This window comes from Danio aesculapii, chromosome 19, assembly GCF_903798145.1.
Source record: "Danio aesculapii chromosome 19, fDanAes4.1, whole genome shotgun sequence".
NCBI lineage: Eukaryota > Metazoa > Chordata > Actinopteri > Cypriniformes > Danionidae > Danio > Danio aesculapii.
Genome location: NC_079453.1, coordinates 4736121 through 4762524, shown reverse-complemented (window position 1 = coordinate 4762524; position 26404 = coordinate 4736121). Strand labels below are relative to the sequence as shown.

The 26404-nt window shown below is 30.7% G+C and overlaps 1 protein-coding gene across 1 annotated transcript in view; it reads right to left on the bottom strand.

Moving 5' to 3' along the window:
* Positions 1-25461, bottom strand: part of trappc9 (trafficking protein particle complex subunit 9) — a 63531-nt gene extending 38070 nt beyond the window's left edge. Inside the window, 8 exon segments of the mRNA XM_056480212.1 lie at positions 2699-2915; positions 2995-3120; positions 8346-8467; positions 11054-11080; positions 14680-14805; positions 17540-17685; positions 22146-22746; positions 25409-25461. Of these exon segments, the coding sequence (XP_056336187.1) occupies positions 2699-2915; positions 2995-3120; positions 8346-8467; positions 11054-11080; positions 14680-14805; positions 17540-17685; positions 22146-22729 (1348 nt within the window). The 5' untranslated portion in view covers positions 22730-22746; positions 25409-25461.
* Positions 25462-26404: the final 943 nt, after the last annotated feature.

Below are 26404 nucleotides of genomic sequence, written 5' to 3'. Positions count from 1 at the left end.
CCCTAAAGTGATGCACCTCTGAGCCTGACATCCCCGCTCAGGGTCAGATCTCTTCTCTGTTCTGTTTTTCCAACACAAAGACTAGAATATATATCACCCCTGAGAAGAGCCCTTCAAAACACACAACGCTTTTTTTTTCTGTAAGCATACAAAGAGAGACGAGGTTACTTCAATGCTGCCTGGTCGGATTACAAATCAACCAAAGGCAGTTTATGAGTCAGAGGTATTTAAAGAAAAGTGAGCAATTCAAACTATTCATATTCTGCTCTTGTATTGTAAAAGAAGTTAGTAAACAGCGGCAAAAATCGGGTCGATGGGACAACTGTGGAATAAAACGCAGTAATAGCTTTCTTTTATAAAAAAAAAAAATGACAACATTAAGCTAATTAACAGAGCAAATGTGAAGGGGAGGGGGGAATGATGTCATTATACAGGTTGAAAAACCTTGAGACATTGCCTGGTACGTCACTGGCATCATAAAGCATACAGACAGCATTGTTATTCCAGACTCGCATGCACATTAGTTCTTTGTTTATTGTTAATGGGAGTCTGCCTCAATCAGCTCATTCAGTAAGTGCATATTTAAAAGCCTGATGGTTAAACTGAATAACATATAATAATATTGTTAGTTAGTTAGTTAGTTAGTTGGTTAGTTGGTTAGTTAGTTAGTTAGTTAGTTAGTTAGTTAGTTAGTTAGTTAGTTAGTTAGTTAGTTAGTTAGTTAGTTGTTTGGTTATTTCAATAGTTCAACAGTTATTTAATTAGTTAAATATTTAGTTAGTTAGTCAATTCGACAGTAAGAGTTTGTTAGATAGTTTGTTAGTAAGATATTTGGTTAGTTAGTTAGTTAGTTAGTTAGTTAGTTAGTTAGTTAGTTAGTTAGTTAGTTAGTTAGATAATTTGTTCGATATTTAGTTCAATGGTTAATTAGATAGTTTGTTAGATATTTAGGTAGTTTGTTAAATAGTTTGTTATTTTGATATTTGGTTAGTTAGTTAGCTAGCTAGCTAGCTAGCTCGCTAGTTAGTTAGTTAGTTAGTTAATTTTTTGCTTAATTTGATAATTTGTTCGATGGATAGTTAGTTAGTTAGTTAGTTAGTTAGTTAGTTAGTTAGTTAGTTAGATATATGGTTAGTTAGTTAGATAGTTAGGTAGTTACTTAGTTAGTTGTTTGGTTAATTTGATTATTTGTTTGATAGTTAGTTAGTTAGTTAGTTAGTTATTTAGCTAGCTAGCTAGTTAGATAGTTCATTTATTAGTTAGTTGGATATTATGTTAGTTTGATATTTGGTTAGTTAGTTAGTTAGTTAGTTAGTTAGTTAGTTAGTTAGTTAGTTAGTTAGATTATTCGTTTAATATTTAGTTAGTTTGTTCGTTCAATGGTTATTTTGTTAGTTAGTTGGTTAATTAGTTAGTTAGTTACTTATATGTTTGGTTAGTTCAATAATTTGTTTAATATTTATTTATTTATTTATTTATTTATTTATTTGGTGCATTCATTCGTTCGATAGATAGTTAGTGAAATAGACAGTAAGTTATTTAGATGGATGGATGGATGGATGGATGGATGGATGGATGGATGGATGGATGGATGGATGGATGGATGGATGGATGGATGGATGGATGGATGGATGGATGGATGGATGGATGGATGTTTTAGTTAGTGTGATAATTTGTTTGATAGTTAGTTCGTTTGATAGTAAATTAGATTTTTTGTAATATTTTCATAGTAATTTTTTGTCAGTTTGTTGGTTTGATAGTTCGATAGTTAGCTAGTTAGTTGTTAGTTTGCTAGTTAGTTAATTAGATAGTTAGCAGATTTATGGTGGAAGCCATGTGTTAGTTCGATAGTTAGTTAATTAGATGGGTAGTTTGTTGGTTGTTTGGTTAGTTCAATAGTTTGTAATTAGCTAGTTTGTTCAACAGTTAGCTTGTTAGTTAGTTAGTTAGTTAGTTAGTTAGTTAGTTAGTTAGTTAGTTAGTTAGTTAGTTAGTTAGTTAGTTAGTTAGTTAGTTAGTTAGTTAGATGTTTGATTAGTCAGTTGACTGAATAAAATAATCAGGTTTTATTTGAAGTCCGAATATTCAGGGCCCATGGGTTTTTAGAAGTTTGAAAGTTATGCTAATTTAATTTAATTTTCAGTTGATGGATTGACTGAAACTGTTAATCAGGTTTTTTTTAGTCTGAATGTTCTTTAGCAATGAATTCAAAAAATAAATGAATTAATATGATAATAACACCTTTGTTTTATTAACGGCTGAGGATAAATTTTGAGTTTCAGAATGCACAAATGAATGCTGAAGTCTCCATAGACTACCTTCTTTTGAGACTTCTTTTGACATTTTCAGTTTCTCACACAGATAACGTGAGTCCGGTGTTGAATCTGCCACTATGCTGATACACAGGCGCTTGTAGCTCCGCCTTCTTTTAAAAAGAGCACAGTCTCATTTGAATTTAAAGCGACAGTCACCAAAATGGCACAACTTGAATCTTTTGTGTGGTATTTTGAGATGAAACTTCCCATACATACAGTAGGCACATCAGAGACCTATTGTACATATTGTAAAAAGGATCATAATAGGTCCCCTTTAAAAAGTGATTTCAAGCTAATAAACTTCTATTGACAGCAGGTGCCTTTTGCATGTCGATTTTGACTGAATTGTGACAGCTCTGGCCTAGAACAGCATCTAGTTTTACCTTTGCTGAAGTCTTTGGGGTCCAGCGAGAGGCTGTATCCTGGCAGGGTCTCCAGCAGGAGTTTGTAACAGGCCTTCCAGCCTGGCTCAGGGATTGTGGGAGCCACACACTGCATGGCGGCAACGCGTTTAAAGAAAGCAGATTTACGGTGGAAACCGATGAGCTCATACAGCTCCGACAGCACACTGTACCGCTGGATCTTCTCTTCTTCTGACAGCTGACAAACAGAAAAACAAATGCTGAACAACTGTGCATTAATGAGAAGCTTTTAAAAAGGGACTTGCTGTAATGCTCACCTGGCCCAGGTTGATGTAAACAGCGTTCTGGAGAAACTCAGATGCCTCCATGGCTCGTTTCTGAATGGCCAAAACTCGCACTGCTTTAATACAGGCCTCCAGCTCAATCACTCCAGCGCTCTTATACTGAAACACACACACACACACACAACATGAGGTTAGTTTACACTTGAGTTATGAGCTGTCAGTTTAAAGCCTTTATTTACGCATCAATTATTTATGGAAAAAATTATGATAACAAAAAAATTTGAACGCAATTAATCAATGCCCCATCTGAGCTATTTTGGGCTGTTCATTAAATTATTTAATTTTATTATAATATACTATAATGTCTAATAAATATAAATAGAAAAAAAAATAATAATAAATAAATAAATAAATTAGGTAACAATTTAGTCACCAAAAACTAGTGGCTTATTACATTCATATTATTAAGAATATTTTACTGTACAGTTTACAAATATTTATATATATTGCTAAATAACTGCATAAAATAATTAAATAATAATTAAATAATAATAATAATAAATATATTAGGTAACAATTTAGTTTAAGCACCAATTCTCATTAATAACTAGTGGCTTATTACAATCCTTTTATTAAGTATACTATAATGCAGTGTTTCTCAACTGGTGGGTCGCGACCCACTTTTAGGAACATTTTCTGTGGATCGGGGAGTGTGTGGTAAATAAAACAACAAAAGTTTAATTTTTAACTTATTTTGCATATACCGGACTTTTATTTTGAAATGTGTGTGCAACAACCGTACAGTTTGGCATGTGAAATTTCAATTAATTATAGCAACAAATATGTCGAAACGCAAGTACGACCCCGAACATGTAAAGTATGGATTTTCATATATTGACGACAAAAAAGGCTTAAAACCTCAGTGTGTCATATGTGGTAAGTTTAAATGACATTTAGAAACCAAACATCTCTGTTGCAAGGACAAACCTGTGGACTATTTTCAAAGACGACTCCAATAGCTGAGAGCATCACAAAAGCGCATACATTTTGTTAAATGACAGCAATAAAATATTGTTTATTTGTAAGTCTCGGTGATTTTCTCATGATTTATCTGTCACTACTTGTGTATGTTAACAAATAAATACAAACTAATTATAATTCCTAAAATTATATTAAAGTTCCTAAAAATTTGGGTTGCGGCTTGATGATCATGTAAAACTGTGGGTCCCATGGCCAAACCAGTTGAGAACTGCTGCTATAATGTATAACAAATATTGAAATATATTATAGAATAAATAGAAAATAATCATAATAATAATATAAAAAAAGAGGTAGCAATTTAGTTTAAGCACAAATTCTCACTAATAACTAGCTTATTACATTCCTATTATTAAGATATTAACTATTTATTAGCCATTATAAAAGTACATTTCCTGCATGATCTTATTCCACATCCCTGATCCTACCCAAAACTGTACCTAAACCCAACTACTATCATAATAACCATTAATAAGCTGATAATTAGTCATTTATTGATGTGAATGTCATAGTTTATAGAGTATTAATGGCGAGAATTGGGCGGTGTGGTGGCGCAGTAGGTAGCACTGTCACCGCACAGCAAGAAGGTCGCTGGATCAGTTGGCATTTCTGTGTGGAGTTTATAAGTTCTCTCCATGTTGGCGTGGGTTTCCTTCGGGAGCTTCGTTTTCCCCCACAAGTCCAAAGAGATGCTTTATAGGTGAATTGGGTAAGCTAAATTGGCCGTACTGCATGCGTGTGATCAAGAGTGTACGAGTGTTGGAAAGGCATCCGCTGCGTAAAACATATACTGGATAAGTTGGCGGTTCATTCCGCTGTGGCGACCCCTGATTAATAAAGGGACTAAGCAAAAAAGAAAATGAATGAATGAATGAATGAATGAATGAATGAATGGTGAAAATTGTATCTTAAAATAAAGTGTGAATACTATTTACAGGGTTCCAACTTTCAACCAAAATATCAAATTCCCTGACTAAAAATTTCCATGACATCTAATGAATAGAAAAAAGAAAAAACTACAATATAACAATACTATAATAATACTATGAGAACAACAATGAATAATTTACATCAGACATTTTTTTGTGTGTGTGTGGCTGTGAAGTGCCCCCTTCCCTATATTTTATAGCTCGATAGTAGTTTAACAAGCTTCATATTTTACTTTTCTGTCAATATTTTTTAACCTCCAGTCTTTAAAGTGGCTGTTCTGAAGCCAAAGCAATATACTGCACATGCATTTGTTAAATTGTATATCTTTATTTGTTTTATTTCATTATTTTCTGTGTTTTTGTCCCGTCACTGTCATTCTGTCGCACTGGAAACTTTTGTCATGAAAACAAAAAGTCCTTGCATGAGTATGTCTTTCTGATATCTGAAAATCAAGATTATCCTAGTATGTTAGCCTTAGATCTGACTTCCAACAATCCCCAACTGAAGAAGATGAAAGGAATAAAGCGGAGCTGAAAAAAATAGCCTAACTATAAAGGTGAAACAGCAGAATATAAAAAAAATAAAGTATAGAAAAAACACATTTTGTTCAATGGAAAAGAAAATTGAATGCGACAAAAATCATAAATATAAAAATCGCAAACATAAATCTCTGATATTCCATGATTTAAGACACAAAAAATAATAATTCCCTGACTTTTAATGTCTTAAAAATTTCCATGATATTCCAAAAATTCCATAACCCATGAGAGCCCTGTATTTAAAGAGACAGTTCATCCAAAAATTACATTTCTGTCATCATTTACTCACCCTTTGCCTGTTCCACGAGTTTCTTTCTTCTGTTAACTCAAAAGACGATATTTTAACTACTGACTTCCACAATATTTGCTTTTCCTACAATGGAAGTCAATGGTTACAGGTATAGAGCATTCTTCAAAATATCTTCTTTTGTGTTTAACAGAAAAAGAACATACAATAAGGTTAGGAAAACACATAGGGGTGATTAAATACTGAGTATATCTTCTTTTTGGGTAAACTATCACTTTTAATAAAATATCCATGTTCATAAGGGGTCAAAGAAAGTCCACACTGTATGTCCATCTTCTATTCAGGATGTGAAATCATAAAAAAAAAAATCTAAACTCAAATCAATGAATTATTAAGTATGCAGCCCCCCCTGCTGGAAGCAAACAGAACCGCTGATGGGGCCGAAATGAGTAGATGAAAGAGGAAAAACAGACTCAGAATGAGCAACTCCATTCACAAGGCTCCAGTCAAACACTTTACTTTATATAAGCAATGTGAGAAACGGCTAGTTTAAAACACAGCATGCAAAAAGATCAGCTAATTCCAGAATCATCTCCAGGGGTTGCTTAGTGCGAGATGCACATCCAAAAAAGAATTTTGGGTAAAACACCTGCTTAAAAGCGAGCCAAGCCTGACTGCAATCTCTGTAGATGAATAATGAAACACAGCTTTGAGTGTTTAATAAAACAATAAGCCCAGAGAAACTAGCATGCTAAAGTGCTTTTGCTATGGTTAAAGAGTGTTTTAGGAACAGCTGGAATCGTGCGCTTAAAACTCCCCGAACAAGAGTAAAAATCACTGTAATACAAGACTTTTGAAGACATATTCAATAATTAAATGCCTTTTTTATTTTAAAATTACTTTGCAAAAGCTTTGAGTATGCCTCATTTAGTCTGATTTGTTTATTTAATATTGTATATAATTAATTACAGTACTGTAATGACACTATTTGTTAATAATAGTTACTACAAACAGCTTTTAATGCATTAAATATCAATAATCAATACATTTCTTACAGTATTTGTTAATATTAGTTACTACAAACAGCTTTTAAGGCATTAAATATCAATAATCAATATATTTATTACAATATTTATTAAATGTTAGTTACTACGAACAGCTTTTAATGCATTAAATATCAATAATAAACACATTTCTTACAGTATGTGTTAATATTAGTTACTACAAACAGCTTTAAAGGCATTAAATATCAATAATCAATACATTTCTTACAGTATTTGTTAATATTAGTTACTACAAACAGCTTTAAAGGCATTAAATATCAATAATCAATATATTTATTACAATATTTATTAAATGTTAGTTTCTACAAACAGCTTTTAATGCATTAAATATCAATAATCAATACATTTCTTACAGTATTTGTTAATATTAGTTACTACAAACAGCTTTTAATGAGTTTATGATCAATAAACAATAAAATTTTACAGTATTTGCTAATGTTAGTTACTACAAATGGCTTTTAATGCATTAAATATCAATAATCAATACATTTAATACAGTATTTGTTCATTTTAGTTACTACAAACACTGATTTTCATTGTTACTTCACATTAGCTATTAGAAAAACCATTAAATATTTTAATAACTGATTGGGAAATGGTGAAATTTCCTGAACTAAAATGAACAAATGCTTTAGTATATTATAATTATTTTATTACTAATAATACTTCATGAACAAGGACACATTATAATTATCAAAACAATAAACAACAAAAAAAACAACTATTTAAAATTAAATATATGGTTTTTAACCTGGTATTTCCACAAAAATATATACAGTTGAAGTCAGAAATATTAGCGCTCCTACAATATTAGCCCCAATTTCTGTTTAATGGAGAGAAGAGTTTTCAACACATTTCTGAACATAATAGTTTTAACAACTCATCTTTAATAACGGATTTGTTTTATCTTTGCCATGATGACAGTAAATAAAACTTTACTAGATATTTTCCAAGACACTTCTATACAGCTTAAAGTGACATTTAAAGGCTTAACTAGGTTAATTAGGTTAACTAGGCAGGTTAGGGTAATTAGGCAAGTTATTGTATAAAGATAGCATGTTCTGTAGACTATCAAAAAAAATTAGCTTAAAGGGGCTAATAATTTTGACCTAAAAATGTTTTTTTTTTTTAATTAAAACTGCTTTTATTCTAGCCGAAATTAAACAAATAAGACTTTCTCCAGAAGGTAAAATATTATCAGACATACTGTGAAAATTTCCTTGCTCTGTTAAACATTTTTTGGGAAAAATTATTAAAAACAAAGAAAATTCAAAGGGGGGCTATTAATTCTGACTTCATTAGAATTATGTATATTATAAATAATTTTGTGTAAGATCGTGTGATACTGAAGACTGGAATAATGGTAAAAAATAAATCAGATTTACATCACAATAATAAATTACATTCTAAGTTACACTGCATTATTTTTAAAAAACGCTAAATTTCTTAATAAAATTACTGGATTGTTGATCTTTGGTCAGCCTTGAGATACACAGACCAGCTTCCAGAATACAAAATTGATCCTCCATCATCTCAGGTATGTCAAAAAACTATGAATAAAATTACCTTGCCGTAGTAAGAAATTGCCTCCTTGTATTTCTCAATGATGTCCTCTTGACTTAGGCAGTTTTTGGCTCGGCCGATCTCAGTGCTAGTGTCTGCACTGATCCCATTGGTCGTCAAAGCACCTGAACACAAAGACAAAAGAGAAAAAAAATGTTACATGAAGAAAACAAATAACACAAGAAAGCTGCTTCAGTACTGTGTATGCTTATGTAGCACAACCATTCATGTGCCTTATTATAACAATTTTGACACTCTGAGATAATTTAAATGATCTTATTTGTCTGATGCAAGTCCTGGAAGTTGGCGAGCAATCTCCTGAATTAAATATGAAAGTCATCAAGAATTATGTTTAGGAAATGAGAAAATGCAACTACGCTCTCAGGGTGTTTATTAATGAAACACCAGAACAAATTCTCCTTGTTTACTCTATTAATCCATGCTCCTGGTCTTACTGAAAACGATTCATCACTGGATAATCTTTTATTAACATCTAATAACCATCTGTGCCCGTGGAATTGTTCAGAAACATGTTTCTGAAACAGCACTTTGGTCAAATGTATGCTGGCCTACGAACTTGTGAGAGAGATCCATTAATGCTTGTTCTATTCGATTATATTGTGTTGTTTTATATCTTTTAAGAACTTTCTATAAGACAAAACTTTGTATTTTATAATATTTTCTTCAACAATTGAGGGACGATGATACTGTGGTAACAAAACAATGACCTCTAGTGGCGGGAAAATATCTAGTAGAACAACTGCAAACAGTACTTTGGTCAAATGTACGCTGGCCTACGAACTTGTGAGAGAGATCCATTAAAACTTGTTCTATTAGATTATATTGCATTATATCTTTAAAGAACTTTCTTTTACATAGAACTGTGTATTATATAATATTTTCTTCAACAGTTGAGGGACGACGGTACTGTGGTAACAAAACAATGACCTCTAGTGGCGGGAAAACATCTAGTAGAACAACTACAAACGAACTCTGAATGTACATTAAAATCTGAGCAATTTATGACGCGTTTAAACCCATTATTCTTAAATTGATTAAGTTATAAACGTTCCTGACTTTGTTTAAAGATTTTCTACTATAGGTTTGCATCGATTGACAGTCAAAAAACACTTTATTTTCAACAATTTCAACATTATGCAAATTTAACCACTCAGTTTTCTGAATTGAATTTGATGTTTTGCAGACATTTTACAAGGGCTGCAGAATATTAAAAAATATTGTGATATTTGTGCAATAAATATTATGATACAGATATAGTTAGATCATCAAAGAGGATCAAAGATAGTTTGAATACCTCTATTTGACAGTTTTCTGGCGACTCTAACAACATTCAGGTACAGAAATGGACTAGACACAGGACAAAAATTCTAAGTAAGATTGTTTTTGTTTTTCATAAATCAAACCCAAAAAGTTAAGGTAACTCAAGCCATTTTTGGAAACTGCACCAAACCATTTAAGTTTAAAAACTAATCCTAATGAGTACTGTGAACTAAAACCATTTGAGTAAACGAAGCAATTTGAGCACAGTAAAACCTAATAAATGAAGAGAACTCAAACCAAGTACTGTAAAACCTAATGAGTTAAGGCAACTCAAACCATTTGAGTTAAAAACCTAATCTATTTGAGTATTGTGAACTTACTTCATTTAAGTTGAAGTAATGAGTAGGGCCAGACAGAATCTGCAGACATTTTTTGCTACTTCTGTGGAGAATTTTGTAAAAAAAAAATTTAAATAAAAATCTGCGGATTTATGCGAAATGATTTTGGGAGTATCATAACTAAAACCTTAATATATGAAATAAAAATATTAGCTTTTAAACTTTTATTTAATGTTTACAATGCAAATCCATCTGGAAAACAAAGCAAGTCTATCATATAATATATCTACTAGAAAACATTACTTTACGAACTGGATTGTAAATAAATCATATGAACATTTTCATATTAGTCAATAACTATACTGAAATTAATTTAAAAACTGAATAAATATAAATTTACACACATTTACACAGAAATCTGCGGATTTCTGCACGCGCAGATTCGGTGTGGGCCTAGTCATGAGGTATTTAATTAAATCATTACCTTCAACACTGAGTTCAAAACTCTTTTCAAATGAGTAGAATTAACTTTCAGTCAATTTTGAGTTAACTACACTCATTTAATTTGATAAAGTTGACTGTTGGATTCTACAGTGTAAAATACAATTCTGTAGCTTCTGGTCAACTATAATTCAGACTTATTATTGCGAATCTTTGCAATGTTACTTGTGAATGCACACATTGCAATATCAGTGCTGACACATATTGTGCAGCCCTACATTTTACATTCACAAACAGATGCATTTCATCATACTACATAATAGGTAATAACCAAAAGATAACAGTATGGCATTATAATCAAAAGCACCAAACAATTTGCTAATCAAAGCATTAAACTACTGAATTATTTTGAATGGATGTTTTAGAGAATCCCCAATAAACTCAAAAGCTACAGCAAAAATCACAAACACCTCATCTAATGATTGCAACAACAAACAAATCAGATAAAAACCTGATCTGGAATCAAATGTAGAGATTGAGATTCATGCACAGTCAGATCAGAAACACACAACGCCACCAAAACACCGGCACTCATGCACAAGCACAACACAAGAGCTACAGCTACTTCGTACCACGTGTGCTTTACTGTACCTGGATCAATGAGAACTTCTTGAGCGCCTGAAGACAGACAGATAAACAGACAGAGAGGGGAAAGAGAGAGAGAGAACCTGGTTCACTCTTGGGCACAAGCTGCAGGTCATGGTTAGCAGTGTTAGTACAGCACATTTCAGGGTAAATAAATGCTCTGTTATGATGCTGATATACCAGTATTGTAATAAAGCTGTCAGTGGTGAGTAGACATGCAGCAGGACTGAAAATTCATGGATTTATGATAAATAATGGTTGTTAAGAGACACAAGAAACAGCATGCAAGCTTTAAAACAATATTATTCATTACATCATCAAACGCACTTGAAAAGTACGTGAAAAAGTTTAAAAAGCCTTTAATAACATGGTTATTATATTAAAAAATAGCACTCTATGCGTTTTGGACATTTTTTTAAATAATAGCCATCTTAATAAAGGTTTTTAAACTTTTTTTACTTAATTTCGAGTGCCTTGGAGTGATTATTTTTGTATATATCTTTGTAAATCCCTTATATCCAAGGAGCACTGTTATATTAATTACCTCTAAAGCAGATTTTACTTGTTTCTGAATTTTAATATTATTCAGTATTTTAGTTTGGACTGAAACCATGTATTTAAAGGTATTTGGGCAATTAAGTCACAGTTAAAATATTTGAATGAAACTGGATTAGATAAATACACATATGCCATAATTTGGTCATTTCATATTTATAGGGACAGTTAAGCCAAAATGAAAATTATATCATTATTTACTGAGCATCCCAAACCCATTTCAGTTGCTTTCTTTGGTTGAACACATATTTTTGCATCATTATTATAATTATAATTATAATTATAATTATAATTATTATAGTTTGGGAGGATTTCAGTGACATCGGTTTCCAACATTCTTCAAAATGTCTTCTTTTGAGTGTGACCAATTAAAAAGTAAAGCATGTTAATGAATTATCTGCTCAATGTGGGTAGCACTTTATTTTGATGGTCCATTTGAGTATTAGTAGACTGTCTGCTTAATATCTGCTGATACTGCTACTTCAACAGATATTTAACTGACTATAAGAAACTTTACAAGTACATGTCAACTTACACTAACCCCAGCCCCAACCTAACAGTCTACTTATAATCTAATGAGAATTAGTTGGCATGTAGATGCAATGTAACTTAAATTCAACAAACGGATCATTAAAAAAAAGGTGTAACCTTAATGTGTAATGTTATTATAATATGCATTTTCAAGCAGGTATGTTAATATTAGCAAATAAATATGGAAAATGCAACTCTTAAAATGCAATTAAAGAGAAAAAAAGATAGTAAGAAAAATAATAAAAGAAAAAAAGGAGGAAAGAGAAGTAAAATAATTAAAAGAAAAAAAATGAAAATACTGAAATGACAGATAAATAACTATAGCTGAAATGAAAATAATAATATGACGAATAAGACAAAATGAAATGAAGACCAGAATGAAAGAAAGGGAAGGGAAAAGAAAAGAAAAGAAAAGAAAAGAGAAAAGAAAAAGAATAAAATCAAAAAGAAAAAAGAAAAGAAAAGAAAAGAAAAGAAAAGAAAAAGAAAAAAAAAAACCAAAAAGAAATAAATTAAAAAGAAGAAAATTAAAAACAATAAAAATGAAAAAGAAAAAAATCTAAAAGAAAAAAATTTAAAAGATTTTAAAAGAAAAAAGAAAGATAAAAGAAAAAGAAAAGGAAAAGAAAAAAGAAAGAAAAAAAAAGAAAAAAGAAAAGAGAAAATAAATGGAAAAGAAAGAAAATAGTCAAAAAAAGAAAAATATAAAAAGAAAAAAAGAGAGAAAAAGAAAATAAAAGAAAAGGAAGAAAAATGCAAGACTGGCTAAACTACAGGGTTTAAATTTCAGGAAAAACGTAAAAAGAAAGGAAAAAGAAAAGAAAAAAAGAACAAAAAAATTTAAAGAAAAGAAAAAAAATGTAAAGAGAAATTAAAAAGAAAAGAAAAAGAAAAAATTTTCAAGAAAAGAAAAAAGAAAAGAAAACAGAAAGAAAAGAAGAGAAAATATAATTATGCAAAAACACCTAAATTGACTCTTTTGCTGTAGAATAATCTCTGGCTCGGCTGCTCTAAATCAGCATAATTGACTTTCCCTTACAAATGAAAATGAGAGATAATGGCTCTCGTTTAGACTAAACACTTCTGCTTTTTCTTTACTGTAGAACAAATCATGACGATTCCCTCCTAATGAGGTTTCATTAAAGAAAAAACAGTAAATTACATTTCGGTGTATCTGCAAAAACAACACTGAAAAAGACATCCCAATTCATCCAACCGCTTATTCACTTACACATTCATTCATGATGTCAAGAAAAACATAGAAGAAAACCTGGTCACACTTTACAATAAGGTTCATTAGTTAATGTTAATTAATGCATTTACCAACATGAACAAACACTAGCCGCATTTCCACTATCGGGCCAGTGTGAGCCAGGGCTTTAATCGGGCCAGGCCGGGCCAATAGCCCGGGAGGTTGAGAAATGAGGCCGAAATCATGTCGCGTTTCCACTGTCGGGCTAGTTGCTCGCAGCGCGTCACGCAAACACCGCCCCCAGAACGTCCCCCGAATCAAACATCACACAACCCGTCACACAACCCGCCCACTTCAGCGGGAACAAAAAACTCAAATTATAACCACAAACACAACCTGGCATCACTACGAGAGCTGGAAGATGGAGAACACCGAAGCGATTGCTTTTTTACTGTTTGTGGTCTGTTGGTGTAAGGCCAGACAGCGATCCCTGGATAAGGACATTCGAGTTCGGCGGCATTTACTTCGAACACAGATTTTGGCTGCAAGGCGCAAAAGAGCAGCCGAGCTATCCATTTTTTCTTCTTCTTAGTGAGTTGATCAAGCGCGATAGCAAAACAAATTTAAGGGAAGAAAGCATCTTGTCTCCTCTTTACCTGACAGGAAAACTCCGCCTTTGTACATAACCCCGCCCCGAAGCCCCAGTTGGCCCTCCTTGGCCCAAGGTATTCGGCGGGCCGAAAAAGGCCCCAAGGAAGCCCCGCTTTGGCCAGATTACGCCCCGGAAGTGATAGTGGAAACGCGACTGGCCTTGGCTCGCCCTGGCTCGCTCGCTTTAGGCGCGATAGTGGAAACGCGGCTAATGAACAATACATTTACTACAGTATTTGTTCATGTTAGTTAACTTTAGTTAATGATCATTGTTAGGTCATGTTAACTAACTGTGCATTAACTAATGTTAACAAGCATGGACTTGGATGTTAATAATGCATTAGTAAATGTTCAATTATGATTAATAAATGCTGTACAAGTGTTGTTCATGATTAGTTCATGTTAGTAAATGCATTAACTAATGAACCTTATTGTAAAGAGTTACCAAAAACCTTGCTTTTCTTCACTAAATATAGGATTTTCCAAGTCAAATAAAACTGAATTACAGGCCTAATGGTGCATTGGTTTTAAAACCTTTTTAATTGTAGCATTTTGAATAAATCAAAGCAAGTCTATACTAATTTTATTACCCAAAATTAAAAGTTGACCTCCAGAATCTCTCAAGTCACAAATATGGAAATATGATGAATATTTATTTATTTATTTTGGTGAGCTTTAAAGGCTTGTGAGTGACTGCACTGACCAGGTCTATGTCTCTTTCCAGCGTCTGCAGCAGAGGAGACGCCAGGCTTGCGGGCTCCGCTCTTCCCTGCAGTGCCTCCTGGGTAATGGAAGATGACAGACGCAGAACACAGACCTTCCAAAGCAGCTGAGGAACAAAACAGAAAAAAAGCATTTCATTCTAATTCACCGTTTCACTTTTTTTATACACCATGCAGCTCTTTGGGAAATAAAGCCATATCCATTTTGGAGCTGGAGATTTTGAGGAAAGTGATGCGTTAACATGTTTGCTGGCTTTCATGTTAGTGTCAAATGATAGTTCATCCAAAATTAACATTTTGTCCACATTTACTCAGCATTTAATGGTAAAGTCAATTAATCTCTTTAAAAGCAACACAGGCTTACTCACCTTTTTCAGTAAAATCAACTAATCGCTTTAAAAGCAACAGGTTTACTCACTTTTTAAAATAAAGTCAATTAATCACTTTAAAAGCAACAGGTTTACTCACCTTTTACAGTAAAGTTAGCTAATCTTTTTAAATGCAATGGGTTTACTCACTTTTTAAGTCAACTCAACTAATCACGTTAAAAGCAACAGGTTTACTCATTTTTTAAGTCAACTCAACTAATCACTTTAAAAGCAACAGGTTTACTCACTTTTTAAGTCAACTCAACTAATCACGTTAAAAGCAACAGGTTTACTCATTTTTTAAGTCAACTCAACTAATCACTTTAAAAGCAACAGGTTTACTCACTTTTTAAGTCAACTCAACTAATCACGTTAAAAGCAACAGGTTTACTCATTTTTTAAGTCAACTCAACTAATCACTTTAAAAGCAACAGGTTTACTCACTTTTTCAGTCAACTCAACTAATCGATTTAAAAGAAACAATTTTATTCACTTTATTAGGTAAAAGAAAACTAATTTCTATAAAACCAACAAGTTTACTGACTTTTTAGATAAAGTCAGCTAATCTCTTTAAAAGAAACTGGATTACTCACTTTATTAAGTAAAGTCAAATAATCGCTATGAAACCAACAAGTTTACCGACTTTTTAGATGAACTCAACTAATCGATTTAAAAGAAACAGGTTTACTCATTTTTTAAGTCAACTCAACTAATCGCTATAAAAGCAATAGATTACTCACTTTATTAAGTAAACTCAACTATTCGTTTTAAAAGAAGCAAGTTTACTCACTTTGTAAGTCAACGATATAAAAGCAACAGGTTTACTCACTTTATTAAGTTAAGTTAACATTCACTATAAAACCAACAAGTTCACTCACTTTTTAGATAAACTCAACTAATCGCTATAAAAGCAACAGGTTTACTCACTTTTTAGATATACTCCACTAATCGATTTAAAAAGAAACAAGTTTATTCACTTTATTAGGTAAAGTCAACTAATCACTTTAAAAGCAACTGGTTTACTTGCCTTTTTATCTAAAATCAAAGAATCATTTTAAACGCAACTGGTTTACACACTTTAAGTTTTAGATGAACTCAACTAATCGCTTTAAAAGAAAAAAACTTTACTCACTTTATTAAGTCAACTAATTGCTATAAAACCAACAAGTTTACTGACTTTTTAGATAATCAACTAATTGCTTTAAAAGAAACAGGTTTACTCACTTTTTAAGTCAACTCAACTAATCGCTATAAAAGCAACAGATTTACTCACTTTATTAAGTAAACTCAACTAATCGTTTTAAAAGAAACAAGTTTACTCACATGTAAGTCAACTAATCGATATAAAAGCAACAGGTTTACTCACTTTATTAAGTAAAGCCAACTAATCACTATAAAACCAACAGGTTTATTCACTTTTTAGGTAAACTCAACTAATCACTGTAAAAGAAAATGTTTTACTCGCTTTATTACGTAAAGTCAACAAATCGCTATAAAACCAGCAAGTTTACTCACTTTTTAGATAAAGTCAACTAATTGCTTTAAAAGAAACAGGTTTACTTACTTTTTAAGTCAACTCAACCAATCGCTATAAAAGCAACAGGTTTACTCACTTTTTAGATATACTCAACTAATCGATTTAAAAGAAACAAGTTTACTCACTTTATTAGGTAAAGTCAACTAACCACTTTAAAAGCAACTGGTTTACTTGTTTTTTTATATAAAATCAAATCGCTTTAAAAGGAAAAACTTTACTCACTTTATTAAATCAACTAATTGCTTAAACCAGCAAGTTTACTGCCTTTTTAGATAAAGTCAACTAATCGCTTTAAAAGAAACAGGTTTACTCACTTTTTAAATCAACTCAACTAATCGCTATAAAAGCAACAGATTTACTGACTTTTTAAGTCAACTCAACTAATCGCTATAAAAGCAACAGATTTACTCACTTTATTAAGTAAACTCAACTAATCGTTTTAAAAGAAACAAGTTTACTCACTTTGTAAGTCAACTAATCAATATAAAAGCAACAGGTTTACTCACTTTATTAAGTAAAGTCAACCAATCACTATAAAACCAACAAGTTCGCTCACTTTTTAGATAAACTCAACTAATCGATTCAAAAGAAACAAGTTTACTCACTTTTTAAGTCAACTCAACTAATCGCTATAAAATCAACAGGCTTACTGACTTTTTAGGTAAGCAACTAAAATTTATTAAGTAATGTCAACTAATTACTATAAAACCAATAAGTTTACTCACTTTTTAAGTCAACTCAACTAATCTTTTTGGAAAATTGTGAGTAAACATGTTGATTTTAGCCAACTAATTGCTTTAAGAGAAACAAGTTCACTAACTTTATCTACTGTGATTTGTTATAAAAGACACTAAAATAACGCTCATCTCAGAAATAAAATATCGCTGATTTGTGGTGATCTTCAGTCTATAAATCATCGGTATATCACCATCTTACCTCCCAGCCACAGGAAGTCATTAACAGAGCGCAGCAGCTCCACGGCCATGTGATAATGAACGAGGGCGTCCTGCAACATGCCCGCCTGCAGACACAGATCCCCGACGTGCTTCCTCATGCGGCCCTGACAGCGCTTCTTATAGTGCCTGAGGAAAAAAGCGGCATCAACAGGCGTCAGATGAACATTCGGTCAGCTCGGGTCTTAATCAATGCAAGACAAACGCTCGCAGCCAAGTGCAGGTGACGTCAGCCATATTTGATTCAGGTTATTTTTATCAGCGGTGGATCGATGTTGTCTCATTTGGCTCACCTTATATGGAACAAAATGTGCTGATGTGGTTTTGCATTAAGCTTTGTCTTCTGTCATAGTTTGGCATTTACAGACAGAGAGAGAGGAAAGCTGAGGTGAAGAGACGGGTGTGAAGTGAAGAGATACACGCTAATAGGGACAAAAAACAACTCATGGGGATGGAAAAAACAAACTGTATAATGAGGGATTTCTGTTTTTATAATCAAACATGGGAGCAGGGGAACTGTGGTGGAAGGACCCCTATAGTATAGATAGTGCTATAAAGAGTCAAGTGTTATTCAAGCAAAAGCCAAAATAAAAAGGAAAGAGAAGAAAAATGTTTTGAAGATATTTATATATACATATTGGATAATACATCATTTAATTACTTGAAATGATCAGCAGAAGATTTATATTGTAATATCAGAATAATTTAATATCAGGTGGTAATTTGTCCAGTATAGGGATTGTACTTATTATCTCCTAACAATGTTACAAAATAATGATAATTATTATTTTTTGATTAATATTATTATTGATTATTAAATTAGTGCTCTATGCTGTAGTTTAAAAATAGGCCAAGTAATACAGATTTATCATACTGAAAAAAAAATCTCTTTATAATAATTATAATAATAATAATAATATATTATTATTATTATTATTATTACTTTTATTAACAAATCGATTATTTAAAACAGAATGTCAACTAAAATGAACATTAAACAATTATATTTATATATGCACATTTTTATTTATATACATATATATATATATATATATATACATATATATATATATATATATATATATATATATACATATATATACATATATATATATATATATATATACATATATATATATATATATATATATACATATATATATATATATATATATATATATACATATATACATATATATATATATGTATATATGTATATATGTATATATATATATATATATATATATATATATATATATATATATATATATATATATATATATATATATATATATATATATATATATATACATATATACATATATACATATATATACATATATACATATATACATATATATATATATATATACATATATATATATATATATATATATATATATATATATATACATATATACATATATATATATATATATATATATACATATATATATATACATATATATATATACATATATATATATACATATATATATATATATATACATATATATATATATACATATATATATATATATATATATATATACATATATATATATATACATATATATATATATACATATATATATATATACATATATATATATACATATATATATATATATATATATATATATATATATATATATATATATATATATATATATATATATATATACATATATACATATATACACATATAAATATACATATATACACATATAAATATATACACATATGTATGTATGTATGTATGTATGCATATATATATATATATATATTTTTTTTTTTTTTTTTTTCTCTCTCTCTATATACATATACATAAATACATACATACATACATACATACATACAGACATATGTGTGTAATATATATATATATATATATATATATATATATATATATATATATATATATACATACACACACACATATACATATACATACATATACATATATATATATATATATATATATATATATATATATATATATATATATATACCTACATACATACATACATACATATATGTACGTATATACATATATATACACACACACACACGCACACACATGCACACATACACACACATACATATATATATATATATACATACATACATATATATATAAATATGTATGTGTGTGTGTGTGTGTGCGTGTGTGTGTGTGTGTGTGTGTGTGAGTATGTGTGTATGTGTGTTTATTTTCATTATACACATATACACGTATATACATATAATTATGTATTAGTTTATAATTATGTTTATAAATATTATTACTTATATCAACATCAACTTTTACAAACACTTTTAACTGATTTAACTTTAAAATAAGAGCCTATATCCTGCATTAACGAAACAACTAAAACTATACTGTAATATATACAGTATTTAATATACTGGATGTCATATTTTAATTCATGCTTTGGCTATAGATGAAATGAACACAAAGCTTTGCAAGCAATCGCTCATGAATTACTCAATGACATCCACCAATGTAAAAAGCAGAAGGAAAAATAGAAATATAAAGAAACTTGATCAAACACTTGACCCTGAACATCTTGCCCTCGATTCACCTTTAAACAGCTGGGTCGAAGAAAGAAACAAACATTGCATCCCAAATTTGAGTTTGACCTTTTAACTCTAAAGCAAGAGAATGGAGGTCCAACCACTGAAGGGGAGAGGAAGAGGCTGATCAGGGAATAATGAACTAAAGAGGAGACAGAACCACCGGCTCACCTTTTCACACCCAATAATAAACTCACAGGACAGTATGAGGAAAAAAAGAAGAAAGACAAATAAAACAAGGCAAAACAAGAGAAGGGAAGAAAAACAACAACAGCCATGAAAAACAAATGGTAAAAACTCATGAAACAGGATAGAAGATCATGAAGGTTCACCAACAAGCAAAACCATCACACTGGAGGATTTACTGAAGAGCAAATCAGTTTACTTTTAGGTGAGTTATTTTTAGATATTATTATGTAACCCCCAAACATAAAATTGTATTAAATTATTAGACAACAAAGATAAATTAATTTAAACATAAACATCTAATTTATAGCTTTTGAATTAAAGCAATTAAAACATTATCAATTTATATAAATTAACGTGTATATTTCTTTAAGCTAATAATTAGTAATAATATCTATATATACACGTTTAAACACTTTCTACATTTAAAAAATTATCTTTAAATAAAAATAAATTAAACTATTTATTTATTTACTTTTATGTGATGCAGTCCGCAAATAACTTACAATTTTAGTGAGATTTGTAACAATATATATTTTGATCAAAGGAATTTAATGCTTCCATTTATTTAATGTTTGTTCATTTCATTTTATTAGGCAATAAATAGTTAATAAATAAATTTGTTATTCATTTATTTATAAAAAAAAATTAAAACTTAAAGTATCTAATTGGCTGTAAATAATTAAATATAATATACAGTTGAAGTCAGAATTATTAGCCCCCCTTTGAATTTTCTCCCTTTATTAGCCCCCTTTTTTCCCCAAATGTTTTTTAACAGAGCATGGAAATTTTCACAGTGTGTTTGATAATATTTTTTTCTGGAGAAAGTCTTATTTGTTTTATTTCGGCTACAATAAAAGCAGTTTTTAATTTTTTTAAAACCATTTTAAGGTAAAAATTATTAGCCCCCTTAAGCTATTTTTTTTCGATAGTCTACAGAATAAACCATCATTATACAATAAATTGCCTAATTACCCTAACCTGCCTAGTTAACCTAGTTAAGCCTTTAAATGTCACTTTAAGCTGTGTAGAAGTGTCTTGAAAAATATCTAGTCAAATATTATTTACTATCAAATAAATCAGTTATTAGAAATGAGTTATTAAAACTATTATGTTTAGAAATGTGTTGAAAAAAATCTTCCTCCGTTAAACAGAAAAAATTCTCAGAATTCAGGGGGGTTAATAAGTCTGACTTCAACTGTATACACAAAATCAAATCATAATATTTATAAACAGATAGTTTTTTACATTTACTTTCTTCAAATATTTCAGATTTTTGATATTTCAAAGATATTTCAAAAAACTGAAAAGAAGAGGCTCAGAAAATGTCCTAAAACTCCACATTTATAATCTTCTTAGGTCGCTGGCATCTTTAGCAGGTATGGTGTGAAACCTTTAACGACGGTCGGCTGCTTCTCACTCAGGGCAGTTTATGCTAATGAGGGAGAAACTGGCACTAATGGGCGGGGCCTCTCTGATGACACTTACAAAGGGAGAATGTCAATCAAACTGTTTTAACAGACTGTGATTATAAAAACTTTAATTAATTCATGTTTTCCATTGGAGGATGGCTATATTCACACACTGCTGCCACACGTTAAGTATGATTTTAGAATAACAGGTCCCCTTCAAAGGTAATGTTATAATAAAAATAGAGAAAAAAGACATCAAGTCACCAAATGAACATTATAAAAGTGCAAAATCAAACAATATTGTGTATTTAAAAAAAGTACTCTATCATTATATAGTGCATCCCTAATAGATTTCACAACTGACTTGCTTACCAATACAGATAATTTCAGTGTATATTTTTTTTTGTAACTCACCTGCTGTCCGTGTCCAACCCCACAAAGTCCTTCTTTTCAAAGGGCACGCACAGCAGCTGTATCTTATCTCCAGATTTATCCGTCGCCCTGTCAAGCCTTTTGGACTCCAGCACGATAAAGATGGACTCCACGAAGTCCTCCACGCGCTTCTCCACATCAGGACAATCGTCGAAGCTGGGATAAAAGGCCACGTCTGTCCTCTGCTGTTCAGCCACTTCACCCTGCAGCCCGAACACCAGCAGACGCGAGTCGTACAGCGTGGAGCCGAACACCTCTTTCTGCCCGTGGAAACGCTCGGAGGTTTGCGGCCACTCTTTGGCTGAGCCGCAGCTGGTCACGGAAATGAGGCCGACCACTTTGCGATGGGTCTGAAAGTCGCCCCAGTCGTTGTTTTCAGGAGGGTAATGGTGGCGGTAGCGGATGAACAGGACGCGTTGGGAGTCGCGGATGCTGACCTGACTCACGCTGGCCACGCGCTTGTAGATGCGGAAGAACTGCTCTTCGGGAACGATGCCCACCGGCTGGACCACCACCAGGACTGTCTGATGGTCTTCAGCACACTGCAGGTAGTCCGGCACACTCATGTCTGCACACAGCCACTCTGCAAAACAAAAAGAAATATGTTAAACAAAATATTAATGCATTATGGAAAGTTTTACTGCAGCCAACTCGGGCGACTTGATGGTTAAAGAGCGGGAAAACGTATATTTTAATGGGTGATTTATAAAATGATGCTTTTATTCAAGCAATAAACAAGATCAAATAATTTTTTTTTATGATTTTACATGGAAATAGATATTAGAAAGCATATTATATTCTAGTTAAGTGTCTTCTTTCATTCTTTAAATAGTTTGAATCAAAATTAAATTTAGCAATTTTATGGGCAAAGTAATGTTCCCTATTGACTGACCATAACTTATCCTATATGATTTAAAGGGCTCCTATTTTACCCCTTTTACAAGATGGAAGAAAGTCTTTGTTGTCTTCAGTTGTCTGTGACGTTTCAGCTTAAAATACCCATCAGTTCATTTACTATACCCTGCTGAATATGTCAATTTTGGGGTCAGAGAAATTGTAGCTGTAACTTTTAGCCTGTGTCTTTAAATGCAAATGAGTTGGTTTTCCCCGCCCACCATTCAAACATGCATGTCTGCTTCTGCGTGACATCAGATAAACAGCAGTCAGTGACAGAGAGACAGACATGAATGAAGCAGAGATCCAGTTTATTAGTCAAAAATACCAAGAAAGGTTATTTGAGGTATTTGGTGTGGAGTTTATTCAAGCCTTTCTGAAATCGCACAAATTCCATTACTAAGTTCACAGTACACACACAACACATGTTTAAATTTGCACTAGTTTTGTACATCTACTCACGGCAATATGTGACAGGATACAAGTTAATATACACAGCTGTATGGATATCCGTTATGCTACTGTACAAATTTAACCTAATTCAATGTGCACAAACCAGGACGTCTGTTGTGTGTTTAACGCATCCTCATTTATAGTTGTACTGACGCTATGCAGCTGTGGTGATTCCAATGGTTATGAATTACATAATTCTTCATAATTCTATGAATCTTCTCTTCTTTATTACAATCATGCACTGTTTTAAAAACGTTTTAAGTTTGACTATAAGCTGATCACAGACAGTTTGAACAAATCTTTTAATCCCAGTTTCTTTGCAAATCCTGTCTTGTGAATGTGATTTTATGTGTTACTATGGAGCCATGTTAATACACGGCTGTTAATCAACATGGGTGAGCAGGGAAAACCTGCATCTTGTTACGGTGGGCCTCAAAATCACTGGGATTTGAATCCTATTTTAAGGTTAGGAAATTAAATAAAATAAATAAAATAAAAAAAGAGACACTTGTTGTGTTTCTATCACTTCAGTTTGACTGTGGACACACTATACCTACACACAGTCCTGTTCAAACAGTTGATTTTGCACCATAAGATCTAACAAATAGGTAGGACTTTTTCCTTAAATCCATTTTTTCAACATCATCAAAAGCGATTGCTCTAAATATGCCTGACAAAAGTTTGTGTATAAACAACTTTTGTACTGAATTACATTCTACACTGTAAAAAATTTCCATATTTTGTGATTCCCAAGTGTTTTCTATTTATTTATGATTGAGAATTGCATCATGGGTTCTTGATCTCTGCTCTGTCGACTTTTGATGTTGAAAATTCAACTCTGCAGTTTAACAGTGACGTTTATTGCCATTTTAGTATTTTCAAATAATATAATAAATATGAAATTACATATTGAGAAATAAATCTGTAAAATAACAGAAAACGTACTGGCAGTTTATTACAAGGTTTTTGTAGCATAATATACACCACCAACCCAGACAATAAATTACTTTAACCTTTAACTATTTAACTAATAAAAATGTTCATAAAAGTCCCTTTTTTTTGTACTTTTCAAGGTTAAAAGCTGTTAGAAGAAAGATCAAAGTCCCATAACGCAATTCAAAAGCATAAATAAATGGGAAAAATAAAAAATAAATAAAGAAATATGAATAATTGCTAATTCATGGATATTTCTTACGGTGTATTAATTGTTTTTGATAAATCGTAGCAAAAAATTATAGTTATGTTCTTTTTTCAACCCATACTACGTCAGCAAAAGAAACCAAAACAGAAAGATGTCAGTTCAGTGCAGACAACTAAAATATTTGACATTTCTCATCTCTTACTCTTATTTTTATCTCAACTCCATAATTACCTGACATTTGACAGTAATAAATGTGCAATGTTTACCTAAATTCACACACACTGTCCTACTACTAAAATGAATTAACATTAGCAATTGTAATTACCTCAACAAAAATGAATAAACCACTCTCAAAATATGCAATATTTACATATTCATAGTCCTAAATTGAATAAGCATGACTAAATTAAAACAAAGACCATAACGTAACAAACAAACCACGAGAACAGTGAACTATTTCCTTCTTAAATAAAACCTTATTCAGCCCTCTAATTAATTCACTTTGTTTCGTAAAGCAATCATCTCTGTTTATTCATTTAAATGGACACTGAATTGACATTTTTGTGTTTATTTTGGTCTGTTTTTAAATACATGTTTGAATGAAACACCTTCAATTTCATCAGCAGATATCAATGTGACAACGTCATATTAATTTACGATACAATCCGACATATAATGTGTTTGATTTAATGGAATTTAATGCTGACATTTTAACTACATGCGTTTAAAATGTGTGTAAAGGCTTATTTTTACTCACAGACGCTCTTCCTGTCAACACTGGAGCTGTCGCTTCTTCTGCTGCTTCTGTCACTGAGGAGAAGCGTGACTCATTTGTGCGTGTGCAAGCGCCCCCTGTAGAATGAGCTCCGATGTTAAAATAAATAAAATAAAATAAAATAAAATAAAATAAAATAAAATAAAATAAAATAAAATAAAATAAAATAAAATAAAATAAAATAAAATAAAATAAAATAAAATAAAATAAAATAAAATAAAATAAAATAAAATAAAAAAGAAAAGAAAAGAAAGACTATAACAAGAACACTATGATAAATAGAAAAAGTAAAAATACATTTATCGATATAATATAATATAATATAATATAATATAATATAATATAATATAATATAATATAATATAATATAATATAATATAATATAATATACGTTTAATATTTTTATAATAATATAATATAATGTCATATAATTTAATATACGTTTAACTTTTTATAAGAAAAATATAAAAACTTCATAGACAAGAAAAAAAAATATCAGTGACACCTATTAAATAAAATAAATTAGATTAAATGTATAACAAGAAAGTTAGAAAAATAAAAAAATACATTTATCAATAAAATGAAACTCTTTCTATAATATAATATAATATAATATAATATAATATAATATAATATAATATAATATAATATAATATAATATAATATAATATAATATAATAGTCATAAGTTTAATAAAAATAAACAAATAAAAAAATAAACAACTTCAAAGACAAGAAAAATAAAATAATAGATAACAAATAAATAATAATAATAAATAGCATACTAAAATATTTATATTGATATATGCATAATCTTTTTTGTACTGTTTTTACATTTAAATTATTGCATTAAATTGTGTACAAAAAACGATTTGTTTTGCAAACCAATAAATTAAGGAACTAAACGTTTAGAAACATTATTGTGCGTGCGAAAAACGTATTTCAACGTATTTCATACAGTCAGAAAAAAATGTAAAGA